Genomic DNA, 23,005 nt, shown 5'->3' with positions numbered 1-23,005 from the left:
AGCCCAACCCTGTAGGATGAAGTTAAAAGGAGGCTCAGAATAAGAGTCTTTGACTTCTGGCTTTGTCATAGGAAACCAATGACTCCAAGGCTGTATTTATTCCTTTACACTAACGGGGGACAGACATATGAGGTTACATTTTTCCCTGGTCATTTCAATGCTTTATTTTTAATTCTATTTTGATATCACTTTTGGCATATTTGAATACTTTTTTTCTCTTTCTCTACAGTAGAAGAGGTGAGAAGAATTTTGTTCCATTTGTCTTGATTTAGAAACCACAGTTTCTCTGGCCAAGGTTCAAAATGAAACTTTCTCACATCTTTTCTTATGACATTAGTCCATTAGGAACTGTGTCATGTGTGTATGCATGTGTGTGTATTTAATACTGTCCTGTGTACTAGATAGTGCTATTATTATGTATATGTGTATGTTTGTACATTCATATATGTGTGTGTATGTATATGTGTGTGTGTATATATATATATGTACTGCATATATAAATTATATATTAAATGCTGATTATTCACTCTTAGAAAGTATATTTGTGATGACAACTGTCTGCCCTTGGAATGTAATTTAAACTAATTTCCACATGAAAGTTTATTTTACACTTTCTAGGTCAAAAAGCAAAGTATAGACATCACAACACCATGTTTGCTATTTTGAGATGCTAATTGATTTTTAATCTTAAGATTTTATTACTATTATATCTTAGTATAATTTTTGACAATTATAGTATAATTATGTGCTACAACTGACAGTATAATTCTGTCAGTTTTTAGGGACACAGTCTTTTTTTCTTTTTAAGGGTAAGATTGTACTGGAAAAAGTTATATGGAAAAAAACAGTTTAATTCATTATCGCATCTTGGGTTTAAGTGACAGCATTTATATTTCTAGCATATGATGCACACTCATAGATATCCTCTCAAACAGAAAATTTATACTTTTATCAGTGGAAGATTTATGCTTCCAATTAACTAATTAGCTATTTGGAAGGTGCCTTTTCCAAATAGACAATCATTTTTGGAAACTTGGGAATCAGAAAACCCATTTTACACTCCTATAGGTTTATAATATGTTTGTGCAAAGCCCTGTCTACATCTAGTAACAGAGTAGATTATTTTATTCTTGGTGAAACAAAGATACTTGTAGTTTAAAACTCTTCTTGAATATAACAAATGTAGCCACCAGAAATTTTTTTTTCTAAATATGCATTAATATCTATGTTATCTTCTGCCATCTCTTGATTCAACTCTCTACTTTTTGTCAGTTGGGTACGTAAAAGAGCTCTTTTACAAAAGATTTGCCTGGCTGTTTTTGCTTAAGAAATTTGATCAAAGCGTCTTGAGATTATGACAGATGTGTTGTCATTTACTTAATGTTTATTGTCATACCAATAAAAAAGAGATGCCATCACTTGGAGTATCATGCTCCCTTGAGCCTCAAGGGTATCTCTAAATTTTTCACCATATTGGTAATTATTTCTGCTATACTAATTTTTATTATCAAGGATCCAAAACCTAAATGATAAGTATGCTGATATCCTGAGTAGCTGTTTCCCTGTGTCCTGTCTTCTATACTTAATTTTATGCAGACAAGTCTTAATAGTTTTAGTAGTTTTCTCAGTTTATAATGGTTTTAGGGCTCACCCAAATGACTTGAGTTCACACACTCCACCTGAATTTGTCTATGGATCACAGTCTAAAACCCCAACCCAAGGATTTAGTCATGGCTACTCTACCCCACTATCCTTCTGCCAAATGTAACCAAAATTTATGTTTGGGGCTGTTTTCTTATATTCCACCAAATCTTGGCAAGAGAATTTCCAATTTGGTTAAAAGATAATATTCAACTGCATGTTGTTTACGAAAAGCATGTCTAACCCAAAATGACATTAAAAGTTTTAAAAATAAAAGACCCCCAATAAATAATAGACAACTCTACAGGGGAAATAAACATTTCTGGTAAACGTAAAAAATGCAACTTCATTTATCATCAAAATGCAAATTAAAATAACAGCGTGATTCCATTTTTACCTTCAGGTAGTAAATAATTAAATAATGATTTTGAATGCTGAGCATGCAGTGAGAAGGGCAATTTCATACACTGCCAATGGGACTGTAAATTACATTATTTAAAGATTTGGGCATGACATAGTTCTGGCTTTAAATTGTCATATCTTTAGCTCTAACTACTCAACTACTCAAAGTCAAGTGTTATCCCAAGGAAATAATCAGAGCTATATTAAAAAATTTATATAGAAAATTTCATGTCAGCATTATTTATAATAGCAAACTAGTAGAAACAACCTAAGTGTCCAATAGGAGAGGAAATGTGAGATCAATTATGGTCTGCCAATGAGATGTAATATTTTTCATTTGTTAAACACCATGTTACTTAATGATTTGGGGAATGATTTGCTTATGATATAAAGTTAAGTGGAAAAATCATAACACAATATTATATGGCCAATTCTGATTTTTACTGAGTTGCTATGTGTTGTTAAAGATGGGAAGGAAACAACAAAACATTTATCTAGGTGATAAAATGGTCTGGGTATTAAGTACGTGTGAGAGAAAATATTAGCAATGTGCTAGCTTTCTTATAACCAAAGCTTAATGCGCTTCTTTTAGAGGTAGGGTATACTACTATGAAGCACAAATGATTTGTTCTTACTTTTGCAGTGCCTTGTCCAGTAGGAGAGTTCTCTCGTTCTGGGTTAATGCCCTGTTATCCATGTCCTCAAGACTACTACCAACCCAATCCAGGGAAGTCCTTCTGCTTATCTTGTCCCTTTTATGGAACTACAACCATCACTGGTGCCAGATCCATCACAGATTGTTCCAGTAAGATGATATACTTCATTTCTCATGTAATCCTGGGTTGGAGACTTTTGTTTATCTCTGCGGTAGCTTCAATTCTGAATATTACTATTTTCGGTGCCTTTGGGTGTCTGGATGTGTTAAACTATCCTTTTGAAGGTCTTTTTGATGACAGTGACTCAAAGATTCTTATTTTGGGAATGTCGAACTTGATAAATTCCAAATTTCTAAAAGTCTAGAATTTAATGACATAATTCCATCCATCTCTACGCTCTCTTTATATTACTGAAACAAAATATATGTGGCTTTGCCCACTCTGAGAATCAGAATCTTGACTATGGTATTTAAATAGAGTCTGCTCCTAGAGAACAGACTTGTGGTTGCCAAGGGGGAGGGGCTCTTGGAGGAGGGGTGGAGTGGGAGGCTGGGATTAACAGATGTAAGCTGTTATATATAGAATGGATAAACAAGGCCCTACTGTATAGCACAGGGAACTATATTCAATATCCTATGATAAACCATAATGGAAAAGAATTTTTAAAAAGAATGTATGTATTTGTATAACTGAATCACTTTGCTGTACAGCAGAAATTACCAGTAAAACAACCATACTTCAATTTTAAAAAAAGAAAAAGAAAAAAATAAATAGAGTCTATTTATTGGTAATATCTACTACACACAAATGTGTTTTTCAGTTGTTTTCCCATTAATTTTATTAGGTTTTAGTTCAACTTTCTCAGCAGCAGAGGAAAGTGTAGTGCCCGTTGCTTCTCCTGGACATATCAAAAAGAAGTATGAAGTCAGCAGTCAGGCAAGTCCATTTTATATTTATAAAATGTTCTCTAATGGAATTCTTGGAGAACAATTTGTCATTATATATGTCCCACAGAGGAAAACTACCAGAGTTGAAACTTCAAGTAATCAAGACTCATGAATATTATCAATGAATAATTACATTTGCTTATGACTTATAAAATGAACTTTCCAAAAATGCAGCATTAGAAGTTCTAAGTACCAGAAATGGGAATTTTTCCCAGCAATGTCTGGCACAGAGAATTGTGGATGTGGGGAGTCTTTTGATTTGCTAATAATGAACATGTACCATGTACCATGAGCATAACCCATCATTTGAGTAAGGGCGTTTGGATTAACCAAAAGCCTTTTCCGATTAGCAGGAAGAGTTACTCAACTTTCATGAAAGTTATTTAAATTTTTTGCCAGCAAAAATAAAAATCATTTATTGGAGTAAGTTGTGGGTTTTTAAAAAATAAGAAACATAACTCATAAAACTTTTCCATTTATTTTTTTGAAGACTAGTTAAGAATAATTATTTTGGGTGATTCAGCCATTACTCTGAATGCACCTTGCCCAATGTCATAATAAATTCCTTGGCTTTAAGTATTTTTAAGGAGGATAATGAAGTTATATTTCTTACTTTAACTTCCTACATCCAAACATACTCACTTATAAGGGCTTCATAAGTCATATTTGAAACTGCACGTAATGGACACAGACATATTAGAATCCACTGGCTTACTTTTAAAAATGATGCACAGATACCACTTCCACAGATTCCTGATTTAGCTGGTTTGGGTTGGGGCCTGTCCTTAGTATACTTTTTTAAATGCCTTAAATGGAGCCAGCATTTAGCAACACTGCCTGGGTTTATCAGAACATCACTCAAGAATAATATATAGCATTTGTGCCCATATATGGCAGGTACCAGCGTTATGCAGGCAGCCGTCCAGCTGGACTCACCTGGAAACCGAAACCTGATGTAAACCTTCTAACTCCCTACTCAGAATTGCTTTGAAACAAATAGTGTTTTGTCTCTGATAAATTTCTTTTCTGCCACTGGTAGGTTTTCCATGAATGTTTCTTAAACCCCTGCCACAATGGTGGAACCTGCCAACAACTTGGGCGTGGTTATGTGTGTCTCTGTCCACATGGATATACAGGTAACACAGAGGAATGCAAATTTTCATGTGTTTTTCATACAGTATCATTGTGACTTGCAGTATCAAACTTTGAAACATTAAAAATAAACGCCGTAAGATACATTAGACTGTATAATTGCACAAAAGTTTGGTTGAACAAGACAAACCAATAAGTGAAAAAAGCATACATATCTTACGAATGACAGTTTTCTTTGCACGTTTTGGGGGGAAGAATAAAGAATCATCTTCTCTATGAAAAGTCACATCATAACTCACGATTTAAATTGGAATACGGTTCCAGAGGCCGTGTCCAAGGTTGCATTCTAACACAAATTAAATGCATGACACTCAACATAGAACAGATTGTCCAGCATAAACATTTTTAAACAAACTCCAGTTTCTCTCATTTGCTTCACATGAATGGAAGTTCTTATGAATGGCCATGATTTGTTGCTTTATTTCTTTCTGGAAGCTGTGCTTAGAAAAACAGCGTGGCTTTGAACTTGATTATGTAGGAATTATGTAAGAATTATGTTTTCTTGCAGTTTGGTTCAAATTCCAGCTCAGTCCAGAAATATAATTTTTGAGGAGAAATGAACTATATCTTAAAAATTGCAGTTTATTTAAAATAGTTTCCTGTTTTCTTCCAGAAATGCAGTTTTTACATTTTTTTCGAGTTTTATGCCACCAACATGAAGTGTTTTTAATGAGAAAGTGGTATTTAAATAATTCACCACAAAATAAGCAAAAGAGAAGTTGGAAAACAAAATACAGAATGTTGGCATTCCACTTATTTCAACATGTGCATATGTGCATGTGTGTGTGTTTCAATTCATATAAAAATTTTTGTCCCAACATTCCACAAGAAATAATGAACTTGTCCTAGAATTTTATAAATGAGAGGTGGTTGAGAAAAGCATAATATAGGGCAGTGATTCTCAAATTTTGACGTGCATCAGAATCATCTGGAGGACTTCTTAAAACACAGATTGCTGGAGCCCAATCCCAGAATTTCTGATTCAGTAGGTCTAGGGAAGTTGTGAGAATTTGCATTTCTGTCACATTCCCAGGGGATTACTGATGCTGTTGGTCCAGGGACCCACTTTGAGACCCCCTGGTGTAGAAGAACGTGGGTTTCGGCAGAGCTAGCCCATAGAAAGCCTGTGTGCACCCTATGGGAAGATGCACCCCATTCTAGGATACCTGACATATGAGCTGAGATCTGGCAGGATTTAGTCCTGCCACCCCTCCTCCGCCAAATGGCCTTGGTAGCAAGTATACATGACTCTGTATTTTTCACTTTGGAATTAAACTAACTCCTGGTTCTATTTTATGCTTCCAGATTTCCCTTTTCACCCCTCTACTTCTAACTTAGGATCTTTTGCTATCTTTTATGTATCCTTATAAGGATATCTTAAAGCTGTTTAGAGAGAGGTAATACCTTCATTAAATACTTAACTAGATGGTAGCTCTTAACAAATATTGCCCTTTCCTTCACCACCACCACTCCCTATAAATTCAGATTATTGGGATAATTATCTTTAAATGATCATGGTTCTCTTTCTGTTAATCCGCTCTTTGATTGACCTTCAGTGTCTGGTTTGCATTTTAGGCTTAAAATGTGAAACAGACATTGATGAATGCAGCTCACTGCCATGCTACAACAATGGAATTTGTAAAGACCGAGTTGGGGAGTTCATTTGTGAATGCCCATCTGGTTACACAGGTAAGGGCAAAGTTTCTCGTTCTTAGAATATTAACCCTGGAATCCTTAAAATAATGAGTTACCACCTCACACCTGTTAGAATGGCTATTATCAAAAGATAAATGTCCATCGACGGAGGAATGGATAAAGAAGATGTGGGGGGGGGTGTACACACACACACACACACACACACACACACACACACACACAATGGAATATTACTCAGCCATGAAAAAGAATGAAGTAATGCTATTTGCAGAGACATGGATAGACCTAGAGATTATTGTACTAAGTGAAGTAAGTCAGAAAGAGAAAGACAGATATCATATGATATTGCTTATATGTGGGATCTAAAAAATATGGCACAAATGAACCTATTTACAAAACAGAAATAGAGTCACAGATGTAGAAAACAAACTTACGGTTACCAAAGGGAAAAGGAGGGGGAGGGATAAATTGGGATTGACATATAAACACTACTATATTTAAAATAGGTAACTAATAAGGACCTACTGTGTAGCACAAGGAACTCTACTCAATACTCTGTAATGACCTATATGGGAATAGAATCTAAAAAGAGTGTATATATGTATAACTGATTCACTTTGCTGTACAGTAGAAACTTACACAACATTGTAAATCAACTATACTCCAATAAAAATTAATTAAAAATTAAGAAAGATAAGAGATAACAGTGCTGGCAAGGACATGGAGAAAAGGGGACCATTGTGAACTGTTGGTGGGAATGTAAATTGGTGCAGCCATTATGGAAAACAGCATGGAGGTTCCTCAAAATATTAAAAATAGAATTACCATACAGTCCAGCAATCCCTCATCTGGGTATGCATCCAAAGGAAATGAAATCACTATCTCAAAGAGATACCTGTATTTTCATGTTCATTGCAGCATTATTCACAATAGCCAATGACCAAGATATGGAAACAAGCTAAGTATAAATCAAGGGATGAATGGATAAAGAAAATGTGAGATAGGTAGGTAGGTAGATAGATAGATACATACATACATAGATACATATAGATACATAGATAGATAAATAGATAGGTATCATATATATAACATATATTGGAATATTATTCAGCAAATAATTGTATTTGGTAAAGAGCAAAATTTTTCACAAACATGTTAGCCATGATTTCCAATCGTTTTGCTCTTACACCTGAACAACTTGCTTGAAAACCGATTAGTCTTAAATTCCTTTCAGTTTTCTCCAGCTCAAATATTCTATGATTCTTTGCAGGTCAACTCTGTGAGGAAAACATAAATGAGTGTAGCTCCAGTCCTTGTTCAAATAAAGGAACTTGCGTTGATGGCTTGGCTGGTTATCGCTGCACGTGTGTGAAAGGATACATGGGTAAGATGTTTCCATTCTTCCTAGTTGTCATAGAGTTCTGTAAAGCCCCAGAAATCATTACATTTACGAACATTACATAGATATATATATATATATGTAATATTATATAAGTTAATATTAATTTTTTGATTTTACAGCTGTGTTGTGATTTCATAAGAGAGAGTCCTTATTTTTGAGAAAATTCACACTGAAGCATTTAGGGGTAAAAGGGCATCATTTCTACAATTTACTCTAAAACAGTTCAGAAAAAATAATATGTTCCTGTACATGTGTGTATATATACATATGTGTATATAGAGACAGAAAGAGAGAGAGAAGACATGAGTTTATATGCTAAGACAAACACTGAAGAAGGAACTGGAGTTAAATTATATAAAATCATATTGTGAATGGATGCTAAATAATAGAGTTAAAATATCTATCTGTCTACACTTAACTGATAAAGAAGAAGTCCAAAACAGAAAATGATCAGTGAAGGAAAGAGGCAAGGTCAAAGAAACAGAGGAACATTTTGAACTAAATTTGCTAGTTCCATTTTTTAACATTATCTCAATTAGATATTCATTACTAATGTTAGTTTCAGAAAGAGGTAAGGTTGAAAGAGCAGATTTTCAAAATAGTCCTAAAATGATTTAGAAAAGCCAGAGCTTGTTGAAGAATGGCTCTGAAACCAGTTTGGTAGGCCAGTGGCTCTGCAGCCTCCATTCCCATCCTTTAGAAGCAGCATGCTCTAAGGAGTCAGCACCTTGATCCCAGTTTTCCCAGGGGGTTAACATGTGGGCTCGTTCTCGTCCTCATCCATCCCCAGGCCTACACTGTGAAACAGAAGTCAATGAATGCCAGTCAAGCCCCTGCTTAAATAATGCAGTCTGTGAAGATCAGCTTGGGGGGTTCTTGTGCAAGTGCCCACCTGGATTTTTGGGCAGCCGGTGTGAAATAAACATGGATGAGTGCTTCAGCCAACCGTGCAAAAATGGAGCTACCTGCAAGGATGGTGCCAATAGCTTCAGGTAAAAGACTAAGTCTGGCTCCTTTCACTATTTTTATTATCTTAACTGTTCAGTCATTCTGCAGTCTTTACAGAGTATTACTTTGAATTCCAAGTCAGCCCTTCCCAAATCCTAGCCCAAGGATAAGCTATGGTAGAATCAGCCTACCACCTGATGTTCTGATTTCCTAAGTCTTGAGTAAAGTCTATAATTTTAAAATAGACACCCTGTATGTTTTAAGTTCCCCAGTGATTCTGATGCACAGCCAGACTTGGAAACCACTGTTCTATACTTGGGAAGTCATAAAAGATGAAAGAAAGCACGTTTATTCAGAAGCAAATACAGAGGCACTGTACAAAACCCAGTCTTAAATGTTTTATATTTTAGCTGGAGTTTTCCCACTAGCTAAAATAGGAATTGTGCAATTCTACTGTCACAGCGCCATTCTACATTCTATAACCATGGTTTTCAAACCTTTTTTTTTTTTTAAATTTAGTAACCCTTGTTTCAGGAGAAATCTGAGTGTAAACAAATAAAACAATAAAAGCTAAGCTTTTGGGGTTGAAAATAGTGGTGTTTGTGGGGAGAAAGACTCTGTCTTCCTAAGGCAGCTCTTAGGGTGCCAGTAGAAAACAGTTTGAAAACCAACACTTTTTTTTTTTATTACTATCAAGTCTGCCCTATTCCATCCCCTTCCTCTTGCAGGATCTGTGGCTTCTGCAGTGCAAAAGACAGACTGGTCTTGCTTGCAGAATTTTAGGAAACTTTATTGCCCTCAACAAGCAACTGGTTCTGTAAGTTTTCAAAAGTTAAAAGCAAAAAAAAAAAAAAAAAAAAAAAAAAAAGAATTCTACCCCAGTTGCAACATTTCCCAGTACTTTTCCGGTTCAGCCCCCTTCCATTACTGTCCCCTAACAGAGCTAGGATACTATCTGGAAGAAATAGGAAGCCAGTTCTGCCAGTGAGACTTTCACTCTTAACATGGAAATGAGGTCTTAGCAGGGTAGCATCATCTTTTCGTGGGCTTTTTTATATCTTCTGGCATACAGCCCCTAACCGTAGGCAATGAGAAATTTCCAAATGAACAGCAAGAGTTCCAAACTCTCCCCAGGGTCCAAAACAATTGATGAATACCAAATTTGTCTAAATCCTAACTAGAGGAAAGGTGAAGGTAAACCCTTCTAATTCAAAAGGAATGTTAGTTGCCACCAAAGTGAATCTGTTTCATAGACAAAGATATTGAACTGCCATAATGATATCACACATGTACATATAAAGATGAGTGAAATTCTAGCCAAAATAGATTTACCCTCAACTACACAGAACTCCATAAAGATACATGCCAATTCCAACTGAGATTTTCTTTTAAACCCCCAAATGCCATTTATTCATATTATTGCCAATATGAAAGAGGTCCCCATATAAACATGCTGGTAACAATATTAACTACATTTATTGGGCAGTTCCTTTTTAATTAAAAATATTTCAGACATACAGAAAATTACAAATAATAATAAAAGTCAGACACTCATCACAGTAATTATCAAACCTTAGCCTTTTGCCATATTTGACTTATATCTTTTTTTTGTTTGTTTTGCGGTACGCGGGCCTCTCACTGTTGTGGCCTCTCCCGTTGTGGAACCCAGGCTCCGGACGCACAGGCTCAGCGGCCATGGCTCACGGGCCTAGCCGCTCCACGGCATGTGGGATCTTCCTGGACCGGGGCACAAACCCATGTCCCCTGCATCGGCAGGCGGACTCTCAACCACTGCGCCACCAGGGAAGCCCATATCTTTTGTTTTTAAAAAAATCAAATTCTAAAGATAGATTTGGAGTCCCTCCAAATATGCATACATACACACACACATGCACAACACCCACACATATTTCTCTTCTTCCCCGATAGTAATCAGGGTCCTGAAGTTGGTTGATATCTTTCTCATTCAGACTTTATGTTTTACTATGTATATGACTTCATAAACAGCATATAGTATAGTTTTACATGTTACATTAAGTGGTATCATATTATATGTACATATATCCTTTTGTATTGGGGGTTTTGTTTTTTCACTCAATACTATGTATTTTCAAGACTGATATATTTGGCTCTAGTTTGTTCATTTCAGCTGCTGATTAGTATTCCACTGAGTGATTATACCATGGTTTATTTTCCCATTCACTTCTCCATGAACGTGTAGAATGATGCTGTTGTGAACATTTGTTATATGTGTCCTTGTGCACCTGGGCAGTAATATCCTAGAGTTCATACTAGAAATGGACATACAGGGAGAATGGGAATACAGACTCTCCACTTCCCTTGACATTGCCAAATGGTAGTTCTACTCACTGAGATTTCCCATTTCATGACACCTTTGTCAACATTTGACATCATTAGATGTGTACTCCATTCTGAGGGGTTTAAATCGTTTGTTGCATACCACAGAGACTGTATGGCATACTGATTAAGAATAAGCCACTAGACTGAGGTCAGAGTCCTCCTCCACCACTTAGTAAAAAGAGGACTCAGGCAAATTAACCTCTCTGAGCCACGGTTTACTCATCTGTAAAGTACCTCATTGTTATAAAGATTGGATTAACATATGTGAATTTTTATTTTTTCTAGCACTTCTGTGGGGAGAGAAATTCCCAACGTATGAATAATACTTCACCTTGACCAGAACTGCTTTATACTCTATTTTTGCTACTACAATATCTCAAATATACGTTGTCTTAAATAGGTTTGTTTGAATGAACTAAAAAAAGTAACAGTTAAAGCGCTGTTTTAATGGGGAAAATATGTTTCAGCATTTCAGGGTTTTTTAAAAATTCAATTTAGTTAAACTGGAAAAAAAAGAAAAACAAAAAGGATTCACCTATTTCTCCCACCTCGCACCCCCTGTCTCTGGCTTATGTTCTGTAAGCTTGTTGTGTGTGTGTGTGTGTGTGTGTGTGTGTGTGTGTGTTCACATATATTTAGATTCCACATATAAGAGAGATCATAATAGCACTTCAGCTTTTCAGAGTCTTTTGAGACAATGTTGTCATTGGACACTGCTTCTAACGCCCTTTCTGCAGCTATTCTGTTACAATAGTTTGTTTTCTTTCAGGTGCCAGTGTGCAGTGGGCTTCACAGGGCCACACTGTGATTTGAACATCAACGAATGTCAGTCTAACCCCTGTAGAAATCAGGCCACCTGTGTGGATGAATTAAACTCATACAGTTGTAAATGTCAGCCAGGATTTTCAGGCAGCAGGTGTGAAACAGGTATATATGAACTTAATGTTATTAATAACAATACTAACAATGATATAATAACAGTGTCAATTTTTACCTGCACTGAGCACCACCTGTATACCAAAAACTATGTGAAGCATTTTGTACTCATTCTTCACAGCCACCCACTAGACTGGTTCATGTTATCTCCAGTAGCACAAGAGGCTGAAGCTTAGAGATGTAAGGGAGAAATGGAGAAAATCTAATTTAGCAGAACTCTTCACATTCTGCATGTTTAGAAAGGATGCTTTGAAAGGTCCCTTGATTTAGAAGATCAGAATCCACGGATATGTTTGAGAGTCAGTGCTAAACTGGTTTCTCAGAGCACTGGAGTCTTTTAGCTGTAGGACTTTTGTTCTGTTGAGTGGGATATGCAGGATTGGGGCTCTTAAAATGGAGGAGAAGATCCAGAGCCCTGAGCAGGGATGGAGGGTTGCCCTTGCAGTGACCCCCTCCTTCTCTCCTGCAGTATCAGTCACTCCACACATGGGCTTAGAGTCTCTCAGTCACTCCACACATGTGCTTAGAGTCTCTCATCTTTAATGACTCCCCAACCCCACCTCTCCTTCCAACTATTCCCTGTTTCTCAGCTTCCTTTCACTACTGAGTGCGTTTCCTGTCTTAGATACTCACTGATGATTTTATTTAAAAGAATTTGTTAGGGACTGGCTGTCCAGTGGTTAAGACTTCGTCCTCCAATGCAGGGGGTGTGGGTTCGACCCCTGGTTGGGAAGCTAAGATCCCACATGCCTCCTGGCCAAACAAAACAAAACAGAAAACAGAAACAATACTGTAACAAATTCGATAAAGACTTTAAAAATGGTCCATATATATGTATACATGGCACATCTTCTTTATCCAGTCATCTGTTGATGGCTATTTAGGTTGCTTCCATGTCTTGGCTATTGTAAATAGTGCTGCTGTGAACATCGGGGTGCGTCTATATTTTAGAATTAGAGTTTTCTCCAGATATATGCCCAGGAGTGAGATTGCTGGATCATATGGTAACTCTATTTTTACTTTTTTGAGGAACCTCCATACTGTTTTCCATAGTAACTGCACCAATTTACATTCCCAACAGTACAGGAGGGTTCCCTTTTCTCCACACCCTCTCCAATATTTATTATTTGTAGACTTTTTAATGATGGCTCTTCTAACTGGTGTGAGGTGATACCGCATGGCAGTTTTGATTTACATTTCTCTAATAGTCAGCAATGTTGAATATCTTTTCACGTGTCTATTGGCCATCTGTATGTGTGCTCATACTTTCTTATTTGTTGCAGAACAGTCTGCAGGTTTTAACCTGGATTTTGAAGTTTCCGGCATCTATGGTTACGTTATGCTGGATGGTGTGCTTCCATCCCTCCGTGCTGTAACCTGCACGTTCTGGATGAAATCCTCTGACACCACTAACTATGGGACGCCAATCTCCTATGCACTTGAGAATGGCAGTGACAATACCTTCCTTCTAACCGATTATAATGGGTAAGCAGAGGTGTCAGGAAGGCTGTGCTAGGACTTATCCTGGCACCAAGTTAGAACTGACAAGGGGGTTGCAGTGGTGGGGGGCGGGTCAGGTGTTCCAGCAGAACAACAAGGGTGACAGTAATCAAACAGAGCACCTGGACAAGTCCTATAAGAAGGCAGAGTTTCAGTGGTAATGCCTTATACATGTATTGTATTTTGCTATTTGCTAAGTGTTTTCATATGTATTATTTCATTTGAGCTTCACAATGACTGGAGGAACTGATGCCCCTTAAAAGGTAAAATGAAGTTTCAGAGAAACTAAACGCTTTGCCCCCAAATCTCACACCCTGGGAGTGGCAGAGTTAAATGTCAAACTCTGACTTTTCAGACCAGTGCTCCTTTATTTATCAGAGCGGCCAAGAGTCAAGAGATTTCAGTGGCACTGTTGACCCCTGGGAGACACTTGTATTGAATACGAATCCGTCTGTAATCTCAGGTGTGCAAGATGACGTTCCTTTGTGTCTTTTTGGATCAATTCATTCCAAATGCAGAACCCCATCCCTCTGGGAAAGTCAGCCCCAGTTGTTTCTCTGATTTCTTTCTACTGACTGCTTCTCCTGTCTTAGATGCTCACAAATCATCTAAAACCCACAGAGTTTTGCTAAAGAGCCACAGACTCAGGCAGGACTCCCGTCATTGGTCATCTGTCTACTGAGCTATCCACTGCCTCAGCCTCTGTGGTCCTTTCAGAACTACTGCTCTTCGCCACATGTGGAGTCCTTGTCAAGGCTGAGAGTTTATGCCTTCAGTCTAGAGAGATTCTGTGGTGCACCACATGGCCTTTTCCTCCCAGATCCGCCCAAATTTGTGGCCTTTTGCTAGTGAGCAGGTTGCAGGCTTCAGGGACCCACTGAGCTCTCTTTCCTCTCATCAATCCATGAGATTCTCACTATTCTGGTGGAAATCTTCCCGTCCTCAAACCCCATTCTTCTTAATGGACTTGAACGTTCAGAAACAAAATCCAAGAAATTTGCAAAATCCTCCCCTGAGGCAGAATGTGCAGAAAGAGAAAACCTGTTGCCTGCTTGAATTGGGGGAGGAAAATGGGAAAACACAGAGGAGAAACAATTCATGTTTTATCAATAAAAATATTTTTTCATAAACATCTTTGAATAGGGGCTCAGAAGATGCTGGGAGTTATTCAGTGAATTCTTACCTTCTTTATCAATTTTCCCTAGTCTTTTCTTTTTCTCCATGTGCTTTTGAAGATATTTTACTTTTAACTGCTTGTTAACTTTGACATTCCTCTAAGTGACATGGTTGTTGGAACCCTCTTGTGTTTGGCCCCCTCTGTTTAGTTTCAATTATTCTTTTCCTTGGATCGATATACTTCGTCTGCCATGTGACTGTTTTGGCAACAGACAGATAGAATTGACTTCCTATGAGACCTCTGAAGTCTGTTCTGAGGTTTAGGAACATACATCCTAGAGGAAGGAAACCAGACTGACATTTACATAACTCGCATTCCTTCCGTTCTTGACTCAGTCTCTCCAGAATAGACAGTTGGTGAATTATCTCAAGTTGGACTGACTTCTTTCAGCTCATCCTAAGACTTTTGCCTACCCCTCAGTGTTTCAGAAACACAAACCAGTTTTCTGTGAGCTACAATAAAGAGTAATTAGTAATCAAATCTGCTTCTATGAAACATGACTGAAATGGCGAAAAAGAAGTAATGGTTTTACCTGAAGTGCTTTACCCACAAGAAAGGAAAAGAAGGAAAAAAAGAAAGATCGTAACATGCGCCACAGATGGGATTACGACCTATGACTGATGACTGTATCCCCTGGAATCTTTCCGCAGCTGGGTTCTTTATGTGAATGGCAAGGAAAAAATAACAGACTGTCCCTCGGTGAATGACGGCAGCTGGCATCATATTGCCATCACTTGGACGAGCGCTGATGGAGCCTGGAAAGTCTATATCGATGGGAAACTATCTGACGGTGGTGTGGGCCTCTCTGTTGGTTCGCCCATCCCTGGTATGTCTTAGCAAAAGGAATATAATTCCATTTGATGCTAGAGGCAGTGGTGCTTTGATGAACATCAAGTTTGCTAAGTTATCTCTCCCATTTACCACCCCCTGATTATCCTGACTGTGAATTATTAGAAGCTTTTCCTAGGTGAGCTGTGTGACTCTGTAAGAAATGCCTTTGGGATGTATATTAAGACTACCAAGATGCATGCTGAAGTAACAGTGGGTGGTTACTAAACTGTCTTCCAAGGAGGAGATTCATTGCTGGTGTTTTTTGTTGGTCGGTTTTGTTTGTTGTTTTTATTTTAGGTTTGGTTCGTGATCAGTAGGCACAGTATACAAGTAGATCCAGAATACAAGCTGGGGCACTGCTAATAGCTATCCATCTTTTAGGCCCTTTTTCTGATAGAACTCAAACTCTCTTCTAAAAATACTTTTAAACAAATATTTAGAGAGTTTTGTTTGAAGGAATGCAAAAGTATTCAATGTTCCAGTGTTCTCAGCATTGTACCTGGCGGTAAGCCTGCACCATCTAGGTCCTACTGTGACATATGTCATACGAGGAGGAGTGGCTGGAGGTTCCCTGTAGTAAATAAGGAAACATTAAAAGCGTTTCTGCAGGAAGTGGCATTATCCTGTGAAGTGGGGTGGTGGCTCCTTCTTGTGTTTAATTTAGAGTATTCTTGTTTTTAACTCTCCCTTCTCTGGGTGGTGGGATTGCAGGTGGCTTTTATTTTTCTTCTTTATTCTTTTCTGATATTTTCATAATGAGCATTTATTTCACTGATGGTAAAAAAAAAAAAAAAGGAATATTTCTATCTCAAAAAAAAATTGCATCCTAATAGAAGAGTGAAAGTAAGGTAAAGGAATAGGAAAATAAAACAAGGGAACTATAATAGTAGCCACCCAAGGAGAGGGTTGTCTGACCATAGCAATAAGAATGAATTACAGTCCATAAATATTGCAGAGCTCCAACTGACAGACCCTAGTGAATGACTAACTGCAGTTTGGGTGACCAGATTTATTGAAGAGTCTGTTAGCTGAGATAGTAACTCTCCCGGGAAAGGACAATTATCGGAGCAGGAATCGGAGGTGGGGGAAGATTCTGTATTTGGTTTTAGGCATATTGAGTTTGAATTTAATCCCAGGAATATGTGCATCTACAAACATAGGTTGATAGCACTTTATATCAAATTGAGAGTTGCTTTTTAGTGGTAAGATATGCTTGGCAAGGATTCAGCATGGTGAATGTTCTTATAGAGTCCTGGAGGGTGTGAAAATTGATCGAAACTTTCTGGGAAACAATTCAGAAACTTTCGTCAACAGCCTTAGAGAAACCCTTTGCACGCAACCAACAATTCAATACCAGGAATCGATCGAAAAGAAAGAATCAATGATCTGAACAAATGTCTACGTATCAGCGTATTTATCTCAGTGTTGTCTTAGTACCAAACCTGGAAACAACCCCAATATCCAATAAGGAGTGGTTGTTAAGTTAGTTAATGAAGAAAATTATGGATTCTTGTGCATTCACGTGATACAATAGCTATTAAAACTCATGAAATGAGAACATGTTCAAGAAGAAAAGCAGCATCATAGAAGAAAAGCAGTTCCAGCATCATATGTAGTAAGCTCCTGTGTTGTGTGTTTCAAAATCTCTCTCACACACACATACTAAAAAAAATAATTAAAAGAATATAGAACCTAGAAAGAAATACACAACACTGTTAAATGATTGTTTCTGGGTAGAAGGAATTCTTTATACTTATTTTTTCAAATTTCCTTCTATGTGTATGTATTAATTTTAATGATTAATTTTGTAAGAAAGAGATGTAGGTTGGGAAATCATGAATGAGGGCTCTATAGACATGGATTGGCAGGAGTGAGGTCAGATAGGGGGAATAGCTGAAGGAAGAAGAAAGGAGGCTAGGGTGGAATCCTGGGTGCATCAGAGTCTAAGAGGCAGGCAGAGAAGGGAGACTGAGAATGAGCAGAAAGGTTCAAGGAGAATCAGGAGAGGATGCTGTCATGGAAACCAAGTAGAATCAGTCGGGCTCCTGGCAGGAAACACACAAGGAGGGTAACTGAAGTGTTTCATGAAGGGATTGTTTTCAAAGGTGTGGGCATGCTTGAGAACCAAGATGTGGTAGTAAAACACACCATGACTAGCAACAATGGAAAATTCCAAGAGATGGACATGAATTGACAAGGATGGGGAGTTGTCGCCAGAAAGCAGGCAAACCTGCAGTGATGGGGAGAAATCACCCAGCGGGAGCGATGATGTGAGAGAGAGGAAAGCAAACCCTACCATCTGTTGCCTGGGAGAAATGTATCCAGGAAGTTAAACTTCTCTCTCATCCCACTTTCTTACCTCTAATTGGTCTTTCCATTGGCCAAACGGAAGCCAGAGGGCTGAGGAAACCAGGTGGTGTAGTCCATAGGTGTCAACCTTAGGGACACAAAGCAGAGTGGAGAAGGGGGGAGGGTAGTTCTGGAGGGGTAAACACAGACCATCAAGTATGCCAGGAAGGGCAGTTTAATAGAATGAAATGGTTAATAGGTGAATATTGAAGAGTTTCCACTGGATTTTGCAATTAGGTGTCCACTGGAATGTTCCTTGGAATTGATGGTAGAACTTTAATCATTGTAAGCTGAAGAATAAAAAGATGAAGAGCAGCTACTGGTAATCTGTCAGGGAGGGTAATTTCCTAGAACAAAGGAGGCGAAATAGGACTTAGCTATTTTATTGACATAAAATATTATATGCTTATATATGTATATATCTAGTTTTATAGTTAAATATATATAAATCCAATATAATACTCGAAATCCTCTCTGACCATTTTTTAAGTTGGTATATAAAATATTGAATTCATCTTACTGATAAATCATGCAGCAAATGTAGATAATTTAGCTTGTCAATAACTTTCCCTGATACATTTATATAGGCTGTGCCTTCATTAGGTTAGCATTTTAGAAATAACAATCAGGCCAGTTTTCCTCCTTTTTTCTCTCCTTTCTCTTTAGGTGGTGGTGCATTAGTTCTTGGGCAAGAACAAGACAAAAAAGGAGAGGGATTCAACCCAGCTGAGTCTTTTGTGGGCTCCATAAGCCAGCTCAACCTCTGGGACTATGTCCTGTCTCCACAGCAGGTCAATTCCATTTTCAGTGTATGACAGTAATGAGATGCAAAGGTACAAACCTAGTACAAATGTGCACAGCCTAACGATGCCATATCTTATTGACACCTCTGAGTTTCTGGAACTTACCACCGATATCATTTGATGTTATGGTCGTAGACTAAGCCAGGCAGAGATTATCTACAGTAACTTTCAGTGAATCTCCTTTTCAATCTCTTGGTGATGTTTTAGAAGTTTATTGGACATGATTGTTTCATAAAATCTTGTGGTTTCAGAGCTAGAAAGAATCATAGAGAAGACTACTTCCAATCCCTCTGACTAAAGAAGCAGAAATTTAGGGCTGGCACAAGATTACACACAGAGAGTAACAGCTGGGCTAGTGGTTAAAGCCAGTGTGCAGTCCAATGGCCTGGGTTCAAATCCGAGTTTTACCACGAACTCACTCTGATGATTTTGAACGTGTTACCCCATCTCTGTAAGCTTCAGTTTTCTAATCTATGAAAGATGAACAAATAGAACTGCATAGTGGAGTTTTGGCAGGATGGAACGAAATCCTGCATGTAAGATTGAGACACTGGCACATGTTTGCTCTTATTATTATAGTGGCAGAACTTGCCTAAACCTCAGCTTTCTCAACTCCAGATGAGAGACAGAAGACAGGAGACTGGAAAGGGAGAGCCCCTATAACACCTGAACACACTGCAAAGTTTTAGACAAGAAATTCTATAGGTAGAATTTCAGAATTCCAGTTACAATGAAATATTTGGGAAAAGGAATGGTGGGGGTGGAGCAGAGAGAGGGAAGGAAGAGAATTTTCCTTTGCCCCTGAAATCACACTCTACATCCAAAAGTCTGCTTCCCACCACTGCTCTCCACACTTCTGTGAAGGTTTTCAGTAGGAGATATAATAACTCTGTCTTCCTGAAAAAAGTGAGGTTTATCTAAAGATGTGTTTTTAAACTTTCAGGTGAAATCGCTGGCTTCCTCGTGCCCAGAGGAACTCAGTAAAGGGAATGTGCTAGCCTGGCCTGATTTCCTGTCAGGAATTGTGGGGAGAGTGAAGATCGATTCCAAGAGCTTATTCTGTTCTGGTTAGTTTCCTTCTTCCATAGACTCTGCTGTCTCTTGACTACTCTGGGATTTTCTAGCAAAAGGAGACATTTGATTCTCTATTGGTCAAATAGTATATGTCTGTCAGTTTATTGTTTACCTAGTAATTCATTTTACCCTGCCTTCATCCGAAGGATCTCTTATTTTTTAATAGTTAAATACATTCTGAGTAACAGGGTACAAAATAATTGTGCAGGAAACTTAAACAAAGGTAAAATAAGATAAGGAAAATAGGATGAGAGGAGGGATATAGTTAATTTTTTAAATGCCCCCCGAAGTCCCATCCTCCTGTTTGAGATGGGGTACTCTCTTGGCTCTGTACTTCCTAGCTATCATCTAGGGGCAGGTGGCACAGAGAGAAAAGAAATGGATGTAATGATCCACATACTGAATAGTCAAACTCTGAATGATCAAAAATGCCTCCTAAAATTCAGTGTATTTAAACAAGTTTCTGAAAGTATCTTAGAATTCATGTTTTTTTGATAACTCATAAGAACATTTTATTAATTCTAAAATATTATTTTTTCCTTAAAAAATATTCAGCAGACTTCTGCTGGAAGAGGGAAAGTTGTTTGTTGACTCCAATAGTTTTTTTTCCAGAAATTTTGCCTGCCAGTGATCTGGTTACATGTCGTCTTGTTTTAATATCAATAGAGTGGCGCTCAAACGCTGGTACAACATATGATTTGAAACCCCTAACCTGGTGATGCTGCCACTGTGTTACTGACAAGCTCTGAACCTGCATTCTCTGCCCTCAGATTGCCCACCTTTAGAAGGATCAGTACCTCATCTGCGAACTGCATCAGGAGACGTAAAGCCAGGCTCCAGAATCAGTCTGTTCTGTGATCCAGGCTTCCAGATGGTCGGGAACCCCGTGCAGTATTGCCTGAATCAAGGACAGTGGACACAGCCACTGCCTCTCTGTGAACGTGAGCTGCCTTCATTGAAGGCGTTTCAGTAGCTCTTGAAAAATGCTGGAACCCTAAGAACACTTTTCAGGAATGCTAGATAAAAGTGAAACACTGCATATGCATAGTAGCCAAAATAGCAGATATTCATTGAATACTTCCCTTGTGTAATGAAGTGCACTGGGCACCATGAGGGAGGTGGGAGATGAGGATCCAAAGAGCCCACCACCTGTGAAGGCACCCAGGTGACCCAAGGAACTGGATGGAGGGAAAGACAGGTGTGAGGGCCGGAGCCCAAAGGGAGATGGGTCACTGCTGGGTGGGAAAACAGGAATAGATCTCTTAAGTTGGATACACCCAGTTATTCATTTATTCAACAATTTTGAAAGTACCTAGTATGAGTGTGTGCTAGACACTGAGCTAAGTTCTGGAGATGCAGCAGTTGGGGAAAAAAGTCTCTTCTTTTGGAGTTTACATTGTAGTAGGAGAGGCAGAAAGTAACAAGTAAATATAATATTATTTATTTGTAGTAAATAAGAACAGCAAGGGCCAGAAGTAAAGGCTCTGAAGAAAACTAAAGCAGGGTAGGGAGATATAAAGTGAGAGGGTTGAGTGGAAGCAGCACTGCTGTAGTAGATAGGGTGATCAGAGAAGTTCCTCCAGTGCATCTTTTTCCGCCTGATATGTCATATATGTATCTGTTTCTTGTGTCTCTTCTCTGACTGGATAGTACACTTTATAAGGCAGGGATTTTGTCTGTTTGGTTCATTACTGCAACCTCAGCATCAGGACAGTGTGTAGCAGGTAGCAGGCTCTCCATAAATACTTTTTAAAATGAATGAATTGCATGCCTACTGTGAGCCAGACGCTCTGGGCACAGGTATGGCTGTAGCCTGTCACCACTCCTAAGCGTTCTCAGTCTAATGTTTGTGTGCAATGAAAAGTTCATGCTTAACTACAAGTTTAATATAAGTAAAATGGGACTTCCCTGGTGGCGCAGTGGTTGAGAATCCGCCTGCCACAGCAGGGGACACGGGTTTGAGCCCTGGTCCGGGAAGATCCCACATGCCGTGGCGCAACTAAGCCCTCGCGCCACAACTACTGAGCCTGCTCTCTAGAGCCCACGAGCCACAACTACTGAGGCCACATGCCACAACTACTGAGACTGCACGCCTAGAGCCTGTGCTCTGCAACAAGAGAAGCCACCGCAACGAGAAGCCTGCTCACCGCAACGAAGAGTAGCCCCCGCTCGCCTCAACTAGAGAAAGCCCGCACGCAGCAATGAAGACCCAGTGCAGCCAAAAATAAAATAAATAAATAAATTTATAAAAAATAAATAAATAAATATAAGTAAAATGTTCACTGAGTATGTTGCTTCTAATGTAGTTGTCACATTACAGGCATTAGCTGTGGGGTGCCACCCCCTTTGGAGAATGGCTTTTATTCGGCCGAGGACTTCCATGCTGGCAGCACAGTGACCTACCAGTGCAACAATGGCTACTATTTGTTGGGTGATTCAAGGATGTTCTGTACGGATAATGGGAGCTGGAATGGCATTTCACCATCGTGTCTTGGTGAGATAAATCTTGGCAATTACTGTGTGCATTTAATTACTGCATGCATTTAATTACTGTGTGCATTTACTCTAACTCTGTGGGAGACAATTATCCCAAATTCCTGAGGCTTTTATGGCATGCCTTTGTCAATTTCATCTCATCCTTGTGAGCTCTGGGCAAGCCATAGTGACAAAGCAGCTATCCATAGATATGCCAAACATGTTTTAAATTTTTACCAGGCTCAATATTAAGAATATTTATTTCTGTTCTTCTACTTATTCACCTATAAACTGGGGAAATAATAGCTTTTATTGTAGATCTGCCGTGTGATTATGACTATCGTATCTAAATTTCATAACAATATATATCAATATATAGTGTGATGCATTAAATGATATGTAATTATTTAAAAGTGAAAACAAATGTTTGCTACATAAGACAAATCCATGAACTTTACTATCTGTAAACTGTCTTCATTTTAGATGTTGATGAATGTGCAGTTGGGTCAGATTGTAGTGAGCACGCTTCCTGCCTGAATACAAATGGATCGTACATCTGCTCATGTATCCCACCCTACACAGGAGATGGTAAAAACTGTGCAGGTAACTAGGCTATGTGTAATTGGGAAGTCTATTTCAATTTTTTAATTAAAGTATATATTGTAAATGTATAGTAAGACAAATTTTTAACTTCA

The 23,005-nt window shown here is 38.3% G+C and overlaps 1 protein-coding gene across 1 annotated transcript in view; it reads left to right on the top strand.

Annotated features, from left to right (window-relative positions):
• Positions 1–23,005, top strand: part of SVEP1 (sushi, von Willebrand factor type A, EGF and pentraxin domain containing 1) — a gene marked incomplete at both ends in the record, with an annotated part of 184,442 nt that overhangs the window by 107,594 nt on the left and 53,843 nt on the right. The window contains 14 exons of the mRNA XM_079707036.1: positions 2,687–2,848; positions 3,544–3,635; positions 4,686–4,782; positions 6,374–6,487; positions 7,725–7,838; positions 8,647–8,848; positions 11,935–12,092; positions 13,385–13,586; positions 15,429–15,604; positions 18,625–18,749; positions 19,705–19,828; positions 20,606–20,776; positions 22,156–22,329; positions 22,794–22,913. Of these exons, the coding sequence (XP_079563162.1) occupies positions 2,687–2,848; positions 3,544–3,635; positions 4,686–4,782; positions 6,374–6,487; positions 7,725–7,838; positions 8,647–8,848; positions 11,935–12,092; positions 13,385–13,586; positions 15,429–15,604; positions 18,625–18,749; positions 19,705–19,828; positions 20,606–20,776; positions 22,156–22,329; positions 22,794–22,913 (2,031 nt within the window). The remainder of the gene's footprint in view (positions 1–2,686; positions 2,849–3,543; positions 3,636–4,685; positions 4,783–6,373; positions 6,488–7,724; positions 7,839–8,646; positions 8,849–11,934; positions 12,093–13,384; positions 13,587–15,428; positions 15,605–18,624; positions 18,750–19,704; positions 19,829–20,605; positions 20,777–22,155; positions 22,330–22,793; positions 22,914–23,005) is intronic.

The sequence above is a fragment of the Hyperoodon ampullatus genome (genome assembly GCF_949752795.1).
Source record: "Hyperoodon ampullatus genome assembly, chromosome: 6".
NCBI classification, from domain to species: domain Eukaryota; kingdom Metazoa; phylum Chordata; class Mammalia; order Artiodactyla; family Ziphiidae; genus Hyperoodon; species Hyperoodon ampullatus.
Note: the sequence above shows the minus strand (reverse complement) of the source record. Positions and strands in the feature narration are given on the sequence as shown.